The 21,752-nt window shown below is 40.9% G+C and overlaps 1 protein-coding gene across 1 annotated transcript in view; it reads left to right on the forward strand.

The window, feature by feature from the left end:
- The window catches only part of LOC126237361 (probable ATP-dependent RNA helicase DDX46), a 165,510-nt gene that overhangs the window by 48,268 nt on the left and 95,490 nt on the right, over positions 1 to 21,752 (forward strand). Inside the window, exon 8 of the mRNA XM_049947429.1 lies at positions 16,324 to 16,509. Coding sequence (XP_049803386.1) covers positions 16,324 to 16,509 — 186 coding nt within the window. The remainder of the gene's footprint in view (positions 1 to 16,323; positions 16,510 to 21,752) is intronic.

Consider the following 21,752-nt stretch of genomic DNA (forward strand, 5'->3'; position numbering starts at 1 on the left):
GTGCAACTCTTATAATAAGAGTGTAAAACTATTATCAGTGTTTTTATTCTTGTAATACAGCTAGATACCATCAATTGCTTTTTCTTGCAACATTGGTCATAATGTGTGTTCACTAAGGTCATAGTATTGTACATTGCCACATCTAAACTGTAATCTCGTCTGGACCCAGAGTTAGAGTCATCAAAGAATCACAGCATTTAGGATTGAAAGCAAGTTCATTACTGACATCAGCTTAACGCCAGAATAGAACTCATCTCGTACACAGTGTGTGCAGCTGTTCATACAACCATCAAATACTCCAGATTATGATATTTATACAAACATCAAATACTCCAGAATGTACAAACATTACGAACATGAGATATACCAAGAACATTCCAGAAACAATAAGTATGAAATAACAAATAATTACTGTCAGTTGTGTTTTAACTGGCAACCTGAAGCACACCAACCACCAATGCTAACCATTACGCCACATTGTATATTCTGTAGCTCATGACATTGCTTCTTCTCCTAGAGAAATAGTGAGTGACTCACTGTTTCAGAAATTCTCAGTGGAGCCAACTGCAGTGCCCTGGATTTGGATTTTGTCAATGGTCCTCTGTATGGTAGCACCGGCTGGTCATGTTGTCACATCTTCACTATGAAGAGCATCGAATGCAGCTTCATCAGCCGAAGCTTCGAGCTCATTGAATAGGTCTTCAGTTTTCTTGAACCTCCCATCATTGATCTGTGCATAAGGACTGAGTGTCTGTGCGTTTGTCCTCAACTTCATACATCATGTTTGACAAGAGACGAAAGATGTGAACAAGGCCCAAAGTAGTGCTTTACTAACTTTTCTGATAGTCCTGCTTTCGGCACAGATGTAAAAATCGAAACCCAAGTTCCTGGACTGCATTTCACTGGTTGGTGCTTAGCATTGTAGTGCTCTCAGTCCTTCTCTTGTGTCTCCAGAGGCCTGTCGTTTAGGCCTCACATTCGGTGTGAAGCCTGCAATGTCTTGATTCACTGTGTTATATGCAGATGTCATGTTGGGCAACATTGTATCCCAATCTCTCTGTTCCATATTAACATGCATCAAAGGCATATCTACCAGTGCCTCATTAGAGCATTCTGTAAGGCCCTTTGTATGTGGATGGTACGCAGTTGTCATATTGTGGGTGATATCACAGTGTGAAATTACCTCAGATACTAGTGTTGACTGGGTAACTTTTTCATGATCAGAGATCATCACATGGGGTGCTCCATGCTGCAAAATTATGTCTGCTACAAGCAACTTAGCAAGTTCCAGAGCTTTGGCAGTCGACACAGCTTTGGTGACAGTATAGGGAGTGAAATAATCAGTGCAGGCTATAATGTATCAGTTCTTATTCATTGTCTTTGGGAACCTCCCCAAAAGATTGATTCTGCTTCCATGGAAAAGTGCTGCCGCAGGCAGGATCTCCCATGAGCTCAGATGGCTTGTGATGCTTGCAAGTTGTCCCATCCAAGAATAACATGACTACATTATGTTAAAATACATATTTGAATGACTGCATTCTGAATTTGCTAGTTAGTGTTGTGATACATATTTCCCATTTACGACCTTCTGCACAGTTACTTTCATACCACAGAACTTAGCCTTCTTTAACTTACGACATTACTGAAAAAGAAGCTCTTGAGTTGGCTAGTGCCCGGACTAGTTGGCTGTCGATGATGATGTTGATGAGATGTTTTTGTCATGTTGGTAACTGTCATTCATGGACCATTTTCATCTCCCGACCAGATGATTGCCTTGCTTAGTTTTCCTGAATTTGGCAGCTAGGTAGGCGGCTGGTACCTCTGTACGGTGATGGGAAATGGATACAGTTTGTTGGGGAGTGGCCTAGTCCAGAGTATGGAGATGAGCTTCGGCCCACAGGTTGATAATATAATCTTCTGCAGTTAACTGGCATGAATGGGACTGTTATGGTGGATGATGTCTTCTGTGTCTGTTCTTCTAGGGAATATTTTACTTGGTGGAGGAGTTTGTTGTACCTGCGTTGGCTGTTTGCTGGGTTTTTGTGTGATGAAAGTGTGAGTTGGCAGAGTCCGTTTTTCCTGGCATGTTGGGCTGGTCACAGAGATTGCTGCTAAAACTTGCTACTCCTCTTCTTCCACAGTCTTTGTTACCGCCTGACGTATTGGGTTGACATTCAAGGCTGCTCTCTTTTGTTTTCTTGGTCCAATATTTCTGGCTGCTGTACACTGCTTTATCTCTTCTCTTACTATCCAACGTCTGAGTTTGTGGGGCAGCGGGTTAATTTTAGTAAAAAATATTGTATCTGTTCATTCGTCTCTGTCTTTTACAAGAGCCTAAAAACTATTTTGGCAGTTAGCCAGAAAGTGATGGAGGACATACTGACCATAGTTTCCAGTCTGCAACTCCACATTCTTCTTTTGCTCACCGAAAGAAATGCTTTTTGTCTCTATCTACTCAATGGGATCAGGAACTATGGTTATAAATGAAAGTTCTGAGTTCTAACTAATTCATACATTTGATAAAATTTCACACGCACAACATGGTAATATTCCTGATGATGATGATGATGATGATGATGATAATAATAATAATAATAATAATAATAATAGTAATAAAAAAACCTACATTATGGACAGGTAGACAATTTAAGAAAATGCTTTATAGAACGAGCAGAAACTAGCAAAATACACAAAGCAATCACTCATATAAATACATCGGCTACACCACTGCAATTTCATAACCACTTCTACAACCCTTTAGATCACATAACATCAACAGATACGAAGAAAGTAAATTGGAAAAAGAAAACACTACATGGCAAGCACCCGTATCATCTAACACAGCCACACATCAATCAAGACGCATCCAACACATGGCTAAGAAAAGGCAATATATACAGTGAGACGGAAGGATTCATGATTGCAATACAGGATCAAACAATAAACACCAGATATTACAGCAAGCATATTATTAAAGATCCCAATACCACAACAGATAAATGCAGACTTTGCAAACAACAAATAGAAACAGTAGATCACATCACAAGTGGATGTACAATACTAGCAAATACAGAAAACCCCAGAAGACATGACAATGTAGCAAAAATAATACATCAACAGCTTGCCTTACAACATAAACTTATAAAACAACATGTTCCCACATACAAGTATGCACCACAAAATGTACTGGAGAACGATGAATACAAATTATACTGGAACAGAACCATTATAACAGATAAAACAACACCACATAACAAACCTGACATCATACTCACCAATAAAAAGAAGAAATTAACACAACTAATCGAAATATCCATACCCAATACAACAAATATACAAAAGAAAACAGGAGGAAAAATTGAAAAATACATCCAACTGGCTGAGGAAGTCAAGGACATGTGGCATCAGGATAAAGTTGACATTATACCAATTATACTATCAACTACAGGAGTCATACCACACAATATCCACCAGTACATCGATGCAATACAGCTACATCCAAACTTATATATACAACTACAGAAATCTGTAATTATTGACACTTGTTCAATTACCCGAAAGTTCCTAAATGCAATGTAACATATACCGTACAGTTAAAAGGAAGTCACGCTTGATCAAGGTCCGCGTCACCTTCTATTTTTAACCAGACATAACGTCTGAGACAAGAAAGAAGTAATAATAATAATGATAATGTCCCCATCATAAACAACACTATGAGCAGTTCAGAGGCGACCCTTATGGTAAGTTCGCACTAAATGTTCTTTCGCCCTGACTTCTAATAAACAAAGTTAATTACTCACCACAAAAGTGGAAAATAATCTCACCACTTACACAGGGTTTTGTTAACATTATGGGCAACACACAAACAGTTACTTCCATAAATCTAAGTGATCCAGGACAGTGTACAGTCCTCACAAGTTCACTTCCTATTTGTACTGAAAACACAGACTTAGTTGCAGCCTGGCTGTGATGTCACCCGAGGCAGCATGTAAGCCAGCACACCAATGGCATACTCGCCTTCTCCAACCCACCAAGTCCGCAATCGCTGAACATTGTATTTCCACAGACCATTCCATGAATTACGACGACACAAAAATTTTGGCCCATACATCAAACTTTTGGAGCTCGATTATCAGTGAATCTGTGGAAATAAGATTGTCTGACAACGAGACTCTCATCGATCGAGATAACGGTTATCAGCTAAACTCTGCTTGGAATCCTGTTATAGAGAAACTTCGTAGTCGACGTAGTTATCTGCATAAAGATGGAAATCGACCTGATACCAATATGCCAGGCTTTCACAGTGGAGGGTGCGAGGCGCAGTGCACGGAGCCATTATGAACGCGCACGCTGAGCAGCGCATGCGCAATGTCACCTCAGTACGGCTTTAAATAGCGGAGCTCAGTGCGTACTCGCCAGTACTACTACAGTGGCACTCACCTGAAGATGGCCAGAAGACTCTGCGCCGAAATATCATGGCAGGACGTTACTGATATCCGGCAGTTCTCCCGTGTTTTTATGGAACAAAGCCAACATTGACTGACGTGGACAGAGTGATAGCTCGGTGCGAAGTGTGTCCTTCACTGCCTCTCAGGCTGCATTTATTTATGGGCACAGCAGACATTATTTTACAACTCTGTTGTGTATCAATCTACAATCTTCATAATTTTTATGTGAATGGAGTTAAGTTGGCTTTAGTTACAGAAAAAGTTTTAGCTTGACTGCATTTAAAGTAGGCCAGCTAAAATTTTTAGAATGGAACCGACAGTAGAACATGACCTCAGTAATACATCTTTAGGAGACCTTGGTTTGATTGTTATTTACATCAAAGTCTTGAAACTTCATTTTTTAATGGATGTAATCAAGTGCTGTAATCAGAACTTTCCATCATTAATATAAATGATACTTAGTTTATTATAAATAAGGACGTTTTTGTTCCAGATGTAGCTGTTAGTAAATTACTTGAAAACTATCAGAGGTAGCTTAATGTGGTCACATAGGCAATGTTTTTATATCAAACTGAAGCTTCATATGAATTTTCATCTTTCTGACTCTAATATTTTGTGCCTTCATTTTTTCATAAAAACATCAATTTTGGCCAAAATATTGCTCTAATTAAGTTGAGACTTGTCACTGGTGATTGCGACATACATATGCACATTCTGAACAATTTGTGGCTTTCTAGCTTTATTACTTAGTGCCACTTGTTTTTATTTAAAAAGATATGTTTACGGAAACATATTCATCTGATCATTCTGAGATCTAACAATTTAAACATTAATATACTGAAGCATATGATGACAGTTTGAAAAAGCTAGTTTAATTACATCTTTAAATTATAGTGAAATACTTGTATGCTACGCACAGACGTGTTATGATGATGTGGTGCTAGTAGCGGGTAATTCCTAGCACACTCGCTCGCCTCTGTATCTCTCAAATGATGCAGTACATGTTTCGCCACAAGAAAGGCAAGATCAAGGTAGTCTTACACAACAGGCATGGTGACCACATTCAGCAGGTGGTCATATCTCTTTCATCTGACTTTTTCTGTTGCATTTCCTCGATTTGTAACAGCACTTCATGAACTCTGTCATTGTGACATCCTTAGGGCTTGGTACATGTTTCTTCGTTGTTCTCGAACCACTGTTGGGTTGTACGTCCCAGTAAAAGTACACATTTCCCAAAACATAATGGCATCCTGTGTGATGTATTTGGCTTCTCGGTTGAATCCTTTCAGCCATTTCATTGTGTCCTGACTAACGTCTCGGAAAAACTGATGGATGCGGATGCCCTGATGTGCGACTGACGTACTGCTGTTTTGGACTCTTGTCTGTCTGATGCTCCCTAATTGGAGCAAAGGTGAAGCAGATGTTTTGCATCATCATTGAAGCACAGCACTTAGAAATAAAAGAATGTTTTTTACTGTCAGCAATGTACAGCAAGAACAGAACTCAACTCCTGCATGTACAGTGCAAATATTTATACAACCATTGAATATTTCAGAATGTACATCTACATCTACATCAGTACTCCGCAATCCCCTTATGGCAGGTGGCGGAGGGTACCCTATGCCACTACTAGTCATTTCCTTTCCTGTTCCACTCGCAAGCAGAAAGAGGGAAAAACCACTGTCTATAAGCCTCCATATGAGGCATAATTTCTCGTATCTTATCTTTCTTTCCCCTAGGCGTAATGTGTTTTGGAGACAACAGAATTGTTCTGCAGTCAGTTTCCTGTTAATGTTCTCAGCAGTGTTCCTCAAAAAGTATGTCACCTTCCCTCCAGGGATACGCATTTGAGTTCCCAAAGCATCTCCGTAACATCTGCATGTTGTTTGAACCTACCACTAACAAATCTAGCAGCCTGCCCGTGAATTGCTTCGAAGTATTCCTTTACCCGACATGGTACAAATCCCAAACACTTGAGCAGTACCCAAGAATAGGTCGCACTAGCATCCTATATGCAGTCTCCTTACAGTTTCCTAGAAGTCTCCCAATAAACCTAAGCTGACCAGTCATGTGCCCTACAACAGTTATCACATGCTCCATCCATTTCATATCACTTTGTAACGTTATGCCCTGATAGTTAAACAACATGGCTGTGTCAAGCAGTATCCAAACGTTAACAGTTGGTTTCCCTAATCATACACATCTTCATTTAGAGCTAGCTGCCATTCGTCACACCAACTAGAAGCTTTTTCTGACCCATCTTGTATCCTCCTACAATCACTCAACGTCGACACCCTACTTTGTAGCACAGCATCATGAGCAAACAACTGCAGATTGCTGCCCACCCTGTCTGCCATATCATTTATGTCTGTAGAGAATTATAGCAGACCTATCAACGTTTGTCTCTCATTAACACTCATCATTGAGGACAACATACGGGGTTCTATAACATAAGTAGTGTTCAAGCCACTCACATATCTGTGAACCTATCCCACATGCTTGTACCGTCTTTAACAGCCTGCAATGGGGCTCCATGTCAAATGCTTTCCAGAAATCTAAAAATATAGAATCTGCCTATTGCCCTTCATCCATAATTTGCAGTATATCATGTGAAAAAAGTGCAAGCTGAGTTTTGCACGAGCGATGCTTTCTAAATGGGCTGATTTGTGGATGTAAACTTCTCTGTCTGAAGAAAATATATTACAATACAACCCCACTTTTACATTCCCAGAATTAACATTTTCCCACTGTTTGACATTTTCTATTGCTCCTATCAACTTTCCTGTGGCCACAATGTTAATTCACACCCAATTTTGTGTCAACATATTAATAATTTTCCTGTGATTTATGCTTTATGAAAAAACGTTTGTGGAGAAAAAACTGACTTAAAATGACCCTGGTATGGTGTTGGCCATCAAGTAGTGTTTACGAACCTTACATGGTTAAGTTTTTGACACCAGGGCACCCTACTCAATGGATGAATCAGTAAACAGATAATAGTTGGAACAATTTGTGCCGTATCTCCTGCCGCTGCTGAGTTCTACTTGGCATGGTGGCTGATGGGAGTGACTAGGTTTGTTCAAAAAAATATATTACGACCAAGCACAACCATTTCCAAACTGTCTCTACTGCACATGCACAGTTTCTTGATTGTTTTGATTGTCATGACACGTTTGTCAAATCATATTTTGCATGTTTCATCATTTGGTCACTTGCAGCACTGGTTGACACCTTCATTCACTTCCTGTTGCTCATATGATTTTGGTTTAAACGCAGCACCAATTACGTATTTTATTTCATGCTGAGCAAAAAGTGTTTCAAGAATTTATCCTCATTGTGAAGTGCAGTATTTACGTATCTGTTTTTTGTGATGTTACACAAACAAACAATGTGAGTGATAGTTTGCATGTGTGTGGTTTTGTATATAAGTGAGGAGGTTCAGTGCCTGACAACCTCAAAAAGACAACTACATTGCAAGATACACAGAAAACACATATGTACACACCACACAACATACTTATGCAAATATTTGCATTTGACAATGAGAAAAAACTCTCGAAATGCATTGTACTAAGCATGAAAAAATACATAACTGATGGAGTGTTTCATTACTTACATAATGAATGACAGCTGCAGGTTTTCTAATGACATCAGTTCCAATGTATGAAACTTGAGTCAAACAGGAAGTTGAGTCAAACAGAAAGTTGAGTCAAACAGAAAGTTACCAGTTCCAATTAGATCAGCAGCTTTTATTAGATAATAAACCTTTATCAGATGATAAACAAGTCCCTGACGAGTATTTTGATGACCATTATGTACGTGTATCATATATAAAGTGCAAAAAATGCAAGGAGGTAACAACATATAACTTACCCAATATACTACTTAGTTGTCATCTACATGCAGTATGTAGTTTCCTGTCTGTTACTCTGATTCACAGAAATACATCCACTTAAAAGTCTTCCTGTTTTCTGCAAGACACTGCTTTCATTTTAATCTCTTTCAAAACAGTCCACCAAAATGAGAGATTTTGCCTGAAAAATACACTCCTCTTGCACCGCCGATTGAAGTAATTTTGCCATCTGCGAGTGTGCCCTCTCCACTCCTTATCACAATTAAAGTAATCTGTTTTTCCATCCATTAATTAGGTGTAATAAATGTTTTGTGAATCACCGTCACCCATCATCAGCAACCAACAATATCGGTGTATTCTTTCCAGGAAATTGTAAGCGAACTATTCAGTTTCCAGTACCCTCACAGTAAGGCTTTTTCATCTAAACACTTTCAGCTTCATACAAATAAAATTGAGTGTGTGCTACAAGTAGTGCTTTGTCATTTTCCTGAAAGTGATGGTCCTGTAGCACTGTTGTAAAGTCTCTACGGAGTTTAGAAGGGGCAGGAACAAATCCATAGTCAGTTTTCCATTCATCTAACTACTGTCTTAATCATCAAGAAATTACACTTCACTTGTAAGTCCGTGCCATGGTTTATTGCCGTGGAAACTGTTCATCCACTTTCAGCCTTATCTCTTTTGAGAAGTTTCTCTTCCTTTGCAACCTTGTGTTTGTAAGCAATGTTATATTTAATATGAGACACCTGTTCATCGTGGATATTAAATCAGTGTCTTCAGTTTGGAAGTAATTTCTGCTGGTGTACCATAGAAATCAGTGTTGGGCCCACTTTTTATTTTATGTAGTTACTGTCCCATACTCCAGACAAGAAGTTAAAATAGCTCTTTCTGATTATAGTAACATACTCAAGTGACACAAAATGAAAAGAAATAAATTTTTTGTGAAAATTCTTCACTCAATTAAATCACTAATATGTAGGTACAGGAAAAATCATTTTATTGTATGGTCAAACTTGTTGTTAATATTTGCCAATAACAATACTATTTTTAGCTAATTTTGATGCTATTGTTAGCCAATTTTGGTGTTATTTTTACCCATTTTGGTGGTGTTTTTTGCCAACATGGGTGTTATTTTTTGACAATATCACTGCTATTTTTTGCCAATATTAGTATTAATATTGCCGATATTGGGGCTATGTTTTGCCAAAGCTGGTGATATTGTCAACCAAAATTGGTTGTTAAATTTTGGTCAGTTTTCATGGTATTTTGTATCAGATACAGTGTTACCTTTTTTGTCGCTTTCTGTTTTGTCTGCTTGGCCTGATTCTGTGCTATGTTTTTTTGCCAGATTTGGTGTTACCGACTTTTTTATGTCAAATTTGGTGTTAGTTTTCACCTCTTTTATGTATTAGTGTGATTTCCTTTTTTCCCTGTTTCTCTGTTATTTTCTTACCAACTTAGTGTTTTTTTTCCGGTGTTCGTCTTCTCCAGTTTTGGTGTTACTTCTTTTCTTCCAGTTTTGCTGATCCCTTTTTCCTGATTTTTTTGTTACTTTTTTCAATTTCGGTGTTATTTTTCTTCCCAATTTTGGTCCTTTTTCGCCAATTTTGGTGTTGTTTTTTTTGCCACTTTTGGTGCTTATTTTGACTTCACATCATACTTACATGGGAAGTGGATTGTTATTTGCAGATCATATACCAGCCTCAGTCTTGAGTAAACAAAAAATCAAAATACAGTTTCAAAACTCAGTAAACCTCAGTTATGAATATTGATAACATTGCTATCCTCAGATTTACAACATTTTTATTCAAGAAAATGGCAAATTTAACGATATTTCTGAAAAACTGCATGATATTTTTAAAAATCGTTGCATTCATCTCAAATTTTGCTCCCCCCCCCCTCCCCCCCCCCCCCCCTCCCCCCCATACTCCGCAAGGAGTGGCGGTGGGTACCCTGAGTACCTCTATCGGTTCTCCCTTCTATTCCAGTCTCGTATTGTTCGTGGAAAGATGGATTGTCGGTATGCTTCTGTGTGGGGGTTCTAATCTCTCTGATTTTATCCTCATGGTCTCTTCACGAGATATACGTAGGAGGGAGCAATATACTGCTTGACCTTTCAGTGAAGGTATGTTCTCGAAACTTTAACAAAAGCTACTGAGCGTCTCTCCTGCAGAGTCTTCCACTGGAGTTTACCAATCATCTCCGTAACGCATTCGCGATTACTAAATGATCCTGTAACAAAGCACGCTGCTCTCCGTTGGATCTTCTCTATCTCTTCTATCAACCCTATCTGGTATGGATCCCACATTGTTGAGCAGTATTCAAGCAGTGGGCAAACAAGCATACTGTAACCTACTTCCTTTGTTTTCATATTTCCTTTCCTTAGGATTCTTCCAATGAATCTCAGTTTGGCATCTGCTTTACCGACAATCAACTTTATATGATCATTCCATTTTAAATCACTCCTAATGCGTACTCCCAGATAATTTATGGAATTAACTGCTTCCAGTTGCTGACCTGCTATTTTGTAGCTAAATGATAAGGGAACTATCTTTCTATGTATTCGCAGCACATTACACTTGTCTACGTTGAGATTCAATTGCCATTCCCTGCACCATGCGTCAATTCATTGCAGATCCTCCTGCATTTCAGTACAATTTTCCATTGTTACAACCTCTCGATACACCACAGCATCATCTGCAAAAAGCCTCAGTGAACTTCCGATGTCATCCACAAGGTCATTTATGTATATTGTGAATAGCAACGGTCCTATGTCACTCCCCTGCGGCACACCTGAAATCACTCTTACTTCGGAAGACTTCTCTCAATTGAGAATGACATGCTGCGTTCTGTTATCTAGGAACTCTTCAATCCAATCACACAATTGGTCTGATAGTCCATATGCTCTTACTTTGTTGATTAAACAACTGTGGGGAACTGTATCGAACGCCTTGCGGAAGTCAAGAAACACGGCATCTACCTGTGAACCCGTGTCTATGGCTCTCGTGAGTCTCGTGGACGAATAGTGCGAGCTGGGTTTCACACAACAGTCTTTTTCGAAACCCATGCTGATTCCTACAAAGAAGATTTCTAGTCTCCAGAAAAGTCATTATACTCGAACATAATACTTGGTCCAAAATTCTACAACTGATCGACGTTAGAGATATAGGCCTATAGTTCTGCACATCTATTCGATGCCCCTTCTTGAAAACGGGGATGACCTGTGCCCTTTTCCAATCCTTTGGAACACTACGCTATTCTAGAGACCTACGGTACACCGCTGCGGTATACATTCCAATCTGAGTTTAGGATTTCATTACTGTTTACGTCTGGTTTCAGCCAACTTTCTGTCCCTAGTACTATATGGGCGTTGTGACCATTTATTAATGAGAGCTGTTCTGGGACCTTTCTATAGGTGCTCCTGCAGTTTACTATTAGCACATTAATATTGTTATTCCCTGTTGCATTTTGCCTACTTCTACCTTGCCGCACCTCAGGAAGTGTCTTGTCGGGCCTAGGGAGGGAATTCTCTAACCTAAAAAACCCACATGTGCACTCCACACGTACTCCGCTACCCTTGTAGCCGCTTCCGGCATGTAGTGCACGCCTGACCTATTCAGGGGGACCCTACATTTCTCCACCCGATAGCGGAGGTCGAGAAATTTGCACCCCAGATCTCCACAGAATCGTCTGAGTCTCTGGTTTAAGCCTTCCACTCAGCCCCAAACCAGAGGATCTTTGGCCGGACATGGCTGCTTGTCCTGTTCCAGAGGTTGCCCCTCAGTCTGCAAGATCGGGGTGGTCGCAGAGGGTGGGCTTACTGGTAGTTGGGAGCTCCAACGTCAGGCGCATAATGGGGCCCCTTAGGGATATGGCAGCAAGAGAGAGGAAGAAAACCAATGTGCACTCCGTGTGCATACCGGGGGGAGTCATTCCAGATGTGGAAAGGGTTCTTCCGGATGCCATGAAGGGTACAGGGTGCACCCATCTGCAGGTGTTCGCTCATGTCGGCACCAATGATGTGTGTCGCTATGGATCAGAGGAAATCCTCTCTGGCTTCCAGCGGCTATCTGATTTGGTGAAGACTGCCAGTCTCGCTAGCGGGATGAAAGCAGAGCTCACCATCTGCAGCATCGTCGACAGGACTGACTGCGGACCTTTGGTACAGAGCCGAGTGGAGGGTCTGAATCAGAGGCTGAGACGGTTCTGCGACCGTGTGGGCTGCAGATTCCTCGACTTGCGCCATAGGGTGGTGGGGTTTCGGGTTCCGCTGGATAGGTCAGGAGTCCACTACACGCAGCAAGCGGCTACACGGGTAGCAGGGGTTGTGTGGCGTGGACTGGGCGGTTTTTTAGGTTAGATGGCCTCGGGCAAGTACAGAAAGGGCAACAGCCTCAAAGGGTGCGGGGCAAAGTCAGGACATGCGGAGACCAAGCAGCAATCGGTATTGTAATTGTAAACTGTCGAAGCTGCATTGGTAAAGCACCGGAACTTCAAGCGCTGATAGAAAGCACCGAAGCTGAAATCGTTATAGGTACAGAAAGCTGGCTGAAGCCAGAGATAAATTATGCCGAAATTTTTACAAAGGCACAGACTGTGTTTAGAAAGGATAGATTGCATGCAACCGGTGGTGGCGTGTTTGTCGCTGTTAGTAGTAATTTATCCTGTAGTGAAGTAGAAGTGGATATTTCATGTGAATTATTATGGGTGGAGGTTACACTCAACAACCAAGCTAGGTTAATAATTGGCTCCTTTTACCGACCTCCCGACTCAGCAGCATAAGTAGCAGAACAACTGAGAGAAAATTTGGAATACATTTCACATAAATTTTCTCAGCATGTTATAGTCTTAGGTGGAGATTTCAATTTACCAGATATTGACTGGGACACTCAGATGTTTAGGACGGGTGGTAGGGACAGAGCATCGAGTGACATTATACTGAGTGCACTATCCGAAAATTACCTCGAGCAATTAAACAGAGAACTGACTTGTGGAGATAACATCTTGGACCTACTGATAACAAACAGACCCGAAGTTTTTGACTCTGTAAGTGCAGAACAGGGAATTAGTGATCATAAGGCCATTGCAGCATCCCTGAATATGGAAGTTAGTAGGAATATAAAAAAAAGGGAGGAAGGTTTATCTGTTTAGCAAGAGTAATAGAAGGCAGATTTCAGACTACCTAACACATCAAAACGAAAATTTCTGTTCCGACACTGACAATGTTGAGTGTTTATGGAAAAAGTTTAAGGCAATCGTAAAATGTGTTTTAGACAGGTACGTGCCGAGTAAAACTGTGAGGGACGGGAAAAACCCACCATGGTTCAACAACAAAGTTAGGAAACTACTGCGAAAGCAAAGAGAGCTTTACTCCAAGTTTAAACGCATCCAAAACCTCTCAGACATACAGAAGCTAAACGATGTCAAAGTTAGCGTAAGGAGGGCTACGGGTGAAGCATTCAGTGAATTCGAAAGTAAAATTCTATGTACCGACTTGACAGAAAATCCTAGGAAGTTCTGGTCTTACGTTAAATCAGTAAGTGGCTCGAAACAGCATATCCAGACACTCCGGGATGATGATGGCATTGAAACGGAGGATGACACATGTAAAGCTGAAATACTAAAAACCTTTTTCCAAAGCTGTTTCACAGAGGAAGACCGCACTGCAGTTCCTTCTCTAAATCCTCGCACAAATGAAAAAATGGCTGACATCGAAATAAGTGTCCAAGGAATAGAAAAGCAACTGGAATCACTCAACAGAGGAAAGTCCACTGGACCTGACAGGATACCAATTCGATTCTACACAGAGTACGCGAAAGAACTTGGCCCCCCTTCTAACAGCCGTGTACCACAAGTCTCTAGAGGAACGGAAGGTTCCAAATGATTGGAAAAGAGCACAGGTAGTCCCAGTCTTCAAGAAGGGTCGTCGAGCAGATGCGCAAAACTATAGACCTATATCTCAGACGTCGATGTGTTGTAGAATTTTAGAACATGTTTTTTGCTCGAGTATCATGTCGTTTCTGGAAACCCAGAATCTACTCTGTAGGAATCAACATGGATTCCGGAAACAGCGATTGTGTGAGACCCAACTCGCTTTATTTGTTCATGAGACCCAGAAAATATTAGATACAGGCTCCCAGGTAGATGCTATTTTTCTTGACTTCCGGAAGGCGTTGTTACAGTTTCGCACTGTCGCCTGATAAACAAAGTAAGAGCCTACGGAATATCAGACCAACTGTGTGGCTGGATTGAAGAGTTTTTAGCAAACATAACACAGCATGTTGTTCTCAATGGAGAGACATCTACAGATGTTAAAGTAACCACAGGGGAGTGTTATGGTACCATTGCTTTTCACAATATGTATATAAATGACCTAGTAGATAGTGTCGGAAGTTCCATGCGGCTTTTCGCGGATGATGCTGTAGTATACAGAGAAGTTGCAGCATTAGAAAATTGTAGCGAAATGCAGGAAGATCTGCAGTGGATAGGCACTTGTGGCAGGGAGTGGCAACTGACCCTTAACATAGACAAGTGTAATGTATTGCGAATACATAGAAAGAAGGATCCTTTATTGTATGATTATATGATAGCGGAACAAACACTGGTAGCAGTTACTTCTGTAAAATATGTGGGAGTATGCTTGTGGAGCGATTTGAAGTGGAATGATCATATAAAATTAATTGTTGGTAAGGCGGGTACCAGGTTGAGATTCATTGGGGGAGTCCTTAGAAAAAGTAGTCCATCAACAAAGGAGGTGGCTTACAAAGCACTCGTTCGACCTATACTTGAGTATTGCTCATCAGTGTGGGATCCATACCAGATGGGGTTGACGGAGGAGATAGAGAAGATCCAAACAAGAGCGGCGCGTTTCGTCACAGGGTTATTTGGTAACCGTGATAGCGTTACGGAGATGTTTAGCAAACTCAAGTGGCAGACTCTGCAAGAGAGGCGCTCTGCATCGCGGTGTAGCTTGCTCGCCAGGTTTCGAGAGGGTGCGTTTCTGGATGAGGTATCGAATATATTGCTTCCCCCTACTTATACCTCCCGAGAAGATCACAAATGTAAAATTAGAGAGATTCGAGTGCGCACGGAGGCTTTCAGACAGTCGTTCTTCTCGCGAACCATACGTGACTGGAACAGAAAAGGGAGGTAATGACAGTGGCACGTAAAGTGCCCTCCATCATACACCGTTGGGTGGCTTGTGGAGTATAAATGTAGATGTAGAGGAATGTTGTTTACAATTTGGATGTAGTGTGGAATGACTACCACCAGGGTATCAGTTAGGATGAACGGTCATAGGCAGAGAGTGTATACTGGCAACACGCAATATTCTGTTGCAGAACTTGCCCTACAGTGTGGCAGTCATGACCTCAGTGCCTGTTTCCTCACACATGCCAATTGGATTCTTCCCCCAGGCACTAGCTTCTCAGAACTCCGCGAGTGGGAACTGGTTATACAGCATGACCCTGGTTCTCGCCATCCACCTGTGTTTAATTTATGTTCATTTCTTTGATGTCAGCATTTCTTCTCAGTAACCATTCCTTCCTTCACTCATCTTTTTAACTCGTGCGATGTTTTTGCAGTAATCTCTGTCTTGTGTATTACCATATCTTCCACCTCTCAGGTTTTCAAATCTCACCCCCTCTGTAGTCCCCAACAATCAGTCTTCCATCCTCATCCCATCCAGTAAGTCTCCCCTGACTTGGGTTCTGGGCAATTTTTCTGAATCCTCCCCATTTCCTCATCCGCACCTGTCCTTTTCCTTCACCCCTCTTCCTCCCGCTTCAACCATACTGCCAGAAGAATGAGCCACTGCGAGATTTTTTTTTTTTTTATGTTGATCTGCTGTAGATCCCTGTGGATTTCTTTCAGCCGTTCTTTGCTGTATTTACTCTTTGTTATAATATTGAAAAGTTTCCTTGCTGTTCTGGAGTCTTCCATCCTGTAGATATGTGTATAAATTTTGACTCGGCATTTCCTGATTATTATTATTATTATTATTATTATTATTATTATTATTTACAGTATTCTTCAGAAGAAGAGGAGGAAGACTTAAATGCTACCGCAGCTGGCATAGCCAACAAACAGAAGAAAGAACTTGCAAAAATAGATCATACTAATGTGGAATATACACCTTTCCGGAAAAACTTTTATGTCGAAGTGCCAGAGATCACCAGAATGACGCCAGAAGAAGTTGAAGCTTATAAAGAGGTAACACTGGCACATATACTAGCATTTACCATTTTATTTTCATCTAAGATTGCTTTCTGTACGTTTTAAAGTGAGGAATCGGCCAAAAGTCTAAAGGTCAGTTCTTGGTTTTTGGATGGTATTTGTGGTTAAAATGTTGGACAGATGTGAATCTAGATTTTTAAAATTTTAGTGCAACCATAATGTGGGAATAGGGTTAATACTTACTTGTCTGGTTTCTGTACATAACATTAAATAAGCAACTTCTTCAGATCTTTCATCATATAGATGAATGGTTCTCTTTTTAAAAAATGAGGATTTTGAAAATTTTAGGAAGTACAAAATGAAGTGAAGTCGTAAGGAAAATTTTCTAAAATGCAAGAGTTTGAACACTGTTACCACATGTTGACACTTACTGTGATTATAAAGAATAGCTCTTTGTAAAGAATAACTCTTTGCATGTTGCTATTAATCAGTGTAAATATGACAGATAAAACGAAGGGAACATTATGTATTGTGTACCCTTGCAGAAAACATAATTTGTAAATAAATACTAACAAAGAGATAGAGGGGCTGGCCAGTACTTACCTCAGCTCAGTACAGCCGATAGATACACATAAAACAGAACTGAAAATTTAAGTTCCTAGCTTTCGGAACAAATGTTCCTTCATCGGGGAGGAGAGAGGGGAAAGAAAGGGAAGAAGGGAAAGGAGATTCAGTTACTCACAACTCAGGTTATGAAGCAACAGGGAAAGGAAAATAGGGAGGGTAGCAAGGATGGAGGCATGGTTGTCAGAGGGAAGCCAAAGATATTCTACTGTAAGTACTGTGCCAGCTTCAAACCAAAGAGGATGCATACAGAAGTAAAGAGATATATAGTATAAAGATAAACACAACTATGTAGGATGGAAAGATGCGTGAATGGCTAAAGAGGAAAGGGAAAGAGGAGAAGACTGAAGAGTGAATGGGAGTGAGGTTGTTTAACGTAGGTTCAGTCCAGGGGGATGGCGGGATGAAAGGATGTGTTGGAGTGCAAGTTCCCATCTCCGCAGTTCAGAGGGACTGGTGTTGGGTGGGAGAAGCCAGATGGCACGTACGGTGTAGCAGGTTCATAGGTCCCTAGAATTATGCTGGAGGGCATGCTCCGCTACTGGGTATTGGGCATCTCCTAGACGGACAGTTCGTCTGTGTCCGTTCATGCGCTCAGCCAGTTTAGTTGTTGTCATGCCGATGTAAAAGGCTGTGCAGTGCAGGCATGTCAGTTGATAAATGACATGTGTAGTTTCACACGTAGCCCTGCCTTGAATTGTGTATGTTTTGCCAGTAGCGGGGCTGGAGTAGGTGGTTGTGGGGGGATGCATGGGGCAGGTTTTGCAGCGGGGTCGGTTACAGGGGTAGGAACCGCTGGGTAGAGAAGGTAGTCTGGGAATATTGTAGGGTTTAACAAGGATGTTACGGAGGTTAGGGGGGCGACGAAAGGCAACTCTGGGTGGTGTGGGGAGAATTTTGTCAAAGTGAAGGTACAAAACCCAAGCCACCTTCCTGGATGTTGACCTTCATCTTGTTGAAGCTCACATCCACACCTCTGTCCATATCAAACCCACAAACAAACAACAGGACCTTCACTTTGATAGCTGCCATCCTTTCCACATCAAACGCTCCCTTCCCTACAGCCTAGGTATTCGTGGCAAACGTATCTGCTCCAGTGACGAATCCCTCAACAATTACACCAATAACCTGACCAGTGCTTTTCTCTCCCGCAACTATCCTGCAGACCTTGTCCACAAACAGATTTCCCGAGCAATACATTCCTCCCCGTCCAACAACAACGTTCCTACCCCCAGACCACACAGAAGCATCCCCCTTGTCACCCAATATTATCCTGGCCTCGAAAACATCAACAAATTACTCCGCCAGGGATATGACTTTCTCAAGTCAACCCCTGAAATGAGATCATCCCTTGACAAAATTCTCCCCACACCACCCAGAGTTGCCTTTCGTCGCCCCCCTAACCTCCGTAACATCCTTGTTAAACCCTACAATATTCCCAGACTACCTTCTCTACCCAGCGGTTCCTACCCCTGTAACCGACCCCGCTGCAAAACCTGCCCCATGCATCCCCCCACAACCACCTACTCCAGCCCCGCTACTGGCAAAACATACACAATTCAAGGCAGGGCTACGTGTGAAACTACACATGTCATTTATCAACTGACATGCCTGCACTGCACAGCCTTTTACATCGGCATGACAACAACTAAACTGGCTGAGCGCATGAACGGACACAGACGAACTGTCCGCCTAGGAGATGCCCAATACCCAATAGCAGAGCATGCCCTCCAGCATAATTCTAGGGACCTAGGAACCTGCTACACCGTACGTGCCATTTGGCTTCTCCCACCCAACACCAGTCCCTCTGAACTGCGGAGATGGGAACTTGCACTCCAACACATCCTTTCATCCCGCCATCCCCCTGGACTGAACCTACATTAAACAACCTCACTCCCATTCACTCTTCAGTCTTCTCCTCTTTCCTTTTCCTCTTTAGCCATTCACGCATCTTTTCATCCTACATAGTTGTGTTTATCTTTATACTATATATCTCTTTACTTCTGTATGCATCCTCTTTGGTTTGAAGCTGGCACAGTAGTTACAGTAGAATATCTTTGGCTTCCCTCTGACAACCATGCCTCCATCCTTGCTACCCTCCCTATTTTCCTTTCCCTGTTGCTTCATAACCTGAGTTGTGAGTAACTGAATCTCCTTTCCCTTCTTCCCTTTCTTTCCCCTCTCTCCTCCCCGATGAAGGAACATTTGTTCCGAAAGCTAGGAACTTAAATTTTCAGTTCTGTTTTATGTGTATCTATCGGCTGTACTGAGCTGAGGTAAGTACTGGCCAGCCCCTCTATCTCTTTGTTAGTATTTGTTTCACATCTTTATATGAGATTTTCCATTAATTATTTAATTTGTAAATAAGAAAATTCTGTGATGAATTAGGCTGAACTAGTATCCAGGCCAACATTTTGATGTTGTTCTACACTATTTTTCTTGCAACTTCAACATCCATCACAAGAGATTGTGTGTTCCATTATATGCTCAATGAGATTTTCAGGAATGGTAGTTGAGTATTGTGTACTGTAGGAATGCAGTAAAAATCAGAAATCAAATCAGTCTCCTTGTTCACTTACCAGGATTATCACTGCACCACTTTTGTTGTCGCAGTTTCTCTCTCTCTCTCTCTCTCTCTCTCTCTCTCTCTCTATCTTTCTCTTTCTCTTTTTTCCCCTGCAGAATTCCTTGGTTTTAGCTAAGTACATAAAGCTGAATACCACAGTCTTTGATAATATGTTGCCTACTGTAGCCCTTAAATTCCAGTTGTGATTTGGTGACAAATGTTGCTTGTAACAGTTGATTATGTTTCATGCCATGTGTTTGTGTATGTTTTTGCTTTTAAATTACACTTAAAGCCACTGCCTTTGTGTGAGGTTGGGAGTGAGACTGTACAACTGAACTTTATGTTATTTATGGCATCCTCAGCTTCAAAAAGGCTGTCACTGCAAGCACATTTGTCACTCCTCTGCTAAACGTTTCAAGTCAGCATACTATTTGATTTTTGAGTCCATCCATCTCAGAATCCACATGATTCTTCCGTAGCCCTCCTCTTCCTTTCTTTCCTAAAACCTTTCCTTTCAGTATTTATGAGCAAAAATTCATTGTGACATTTTCCACTTTTTTATTGCAGTGATCAATTTCCTTATTTCATCTATTTCTGCTCATTCAACCTTTTCTGTTTCCAACTTCTTTTACACAGCCACGTGTCCATTGCTTCCAGGCATTGCATGTCGTGCTTCATCAGGACCCATGTTTCACAGCCATATAACAAAAAACTCCAGACAACTGTTTTGATGAATTATTTCCTAGTTTTTTTGTCAGAGGTTGTTTCTTGTTACTGAAAGCCTATTTAGCAAGGACACTTCTTCTGATTTGCACAGTGCATCTATTTTCTTAAGTGACAATTTTACTAAGTATAGTCTGATGCACGAGTGATAGCGGTATGCACTAACGATAGCGGTTTGCGCATGTTGAGGCATGGCGGGAATTGTGTTGTTTCCAATTCCAAGCTTCAGTTGTGGTACACATGTGCACTTGCTTTTTGCACAAAGAAAGCGTATATCCTGCATGTCTCTGACTTGCTTGTGCAGTTACCACCACAATCAGCAATGACAACTTGCAACAAATGGAATCGAAATTCAATAAACAACTCGCTATGATCATGTTTAATGCTCACATTAGTTACGGCATTCACAGCAGAGCACTCAGATCACTACTGAATGCTCATTGGCTGTCGGAGAATAAGTGATGTAGGTGTGCAGTACAGGCCTAAACTCCACCACCATCTTTTGTGACTCCAACGATAGCAGAACTGACTCAAAGTTGTATGGTGTCATCATCAATCTCAATGTTTGTTTGGGTCTTTTCTTTAGATTTCTTAACAACCATTAGTTATTTCACAATTGCAATTTCAGTGTTTGGACCATTTTCAAGTGGTACTGCAAAAGATTTTGCTTCAGCACATCAGATTTTAAAATGCTCCAACATGTATACACATTATCGTCAAAAATAAGCTCTTTCACTGCAGAAATACCATAACAGCAGACAAGTGCAAAACTATGAGGACTAAGGCCATTGATGCAAAGATACATGAATGCTAATGACCTTCATTCGCATAGCTTCGCACTTGTCTGAAGTTATGGTATTTCTACAGTGAAAGGCTTAATTTTGATGATGACATTAATACATGTCAGAGGAGTTTAAAGTCTGACATGTGGTGTGGCATGATCTTTTGCATTACCTCTTGAAAATTTCAATTGTGATATAAATCATTTCTGCAGTCAGTGGCAAATATGATGTCCTTTAAAAAAATATACATGACTGTGAACCCTGAACATGAGAATTACTACTTTGGTTTTTGTAGTTTTCGGCTTCTGTTGTGCTTCTTTTTGTCTTGGTGCTAAAACTTGCAGCATTTTATTTAGTTCCTTTTCAGAATCTGCAATTAATGCAATGCCATCTTATACTCTAAAACAATGAATTTTTGTCCCATTGATTTTGATGCTTTTGCCTAAATTTGTACAGAGCCTCTACAATGAACATGTTGACTAAGTATGTGGCTAGTGTGCAACCTTATCTCAAACCCCCTCTAATGGATGCAGTCTTTACATTTCCATGTCTTTGTGCTTTGGTTTTGAGTAGAATGAGTCTTC

This window comes from Schistocerca nitens, chromosome 2 (assembly GCF_023898315.1).
Source record: "Schistocerca nitens isolate TAMUIC-IGC-003100 chromosome 2, iqSchNite1.1, whole genome shotgun sequence".
NCBI lineage: Eukaryota > Metazoa > Arthropoda > Insecta > Orthoptera > Acrididae > Schistocerca > Schistocerca nitens.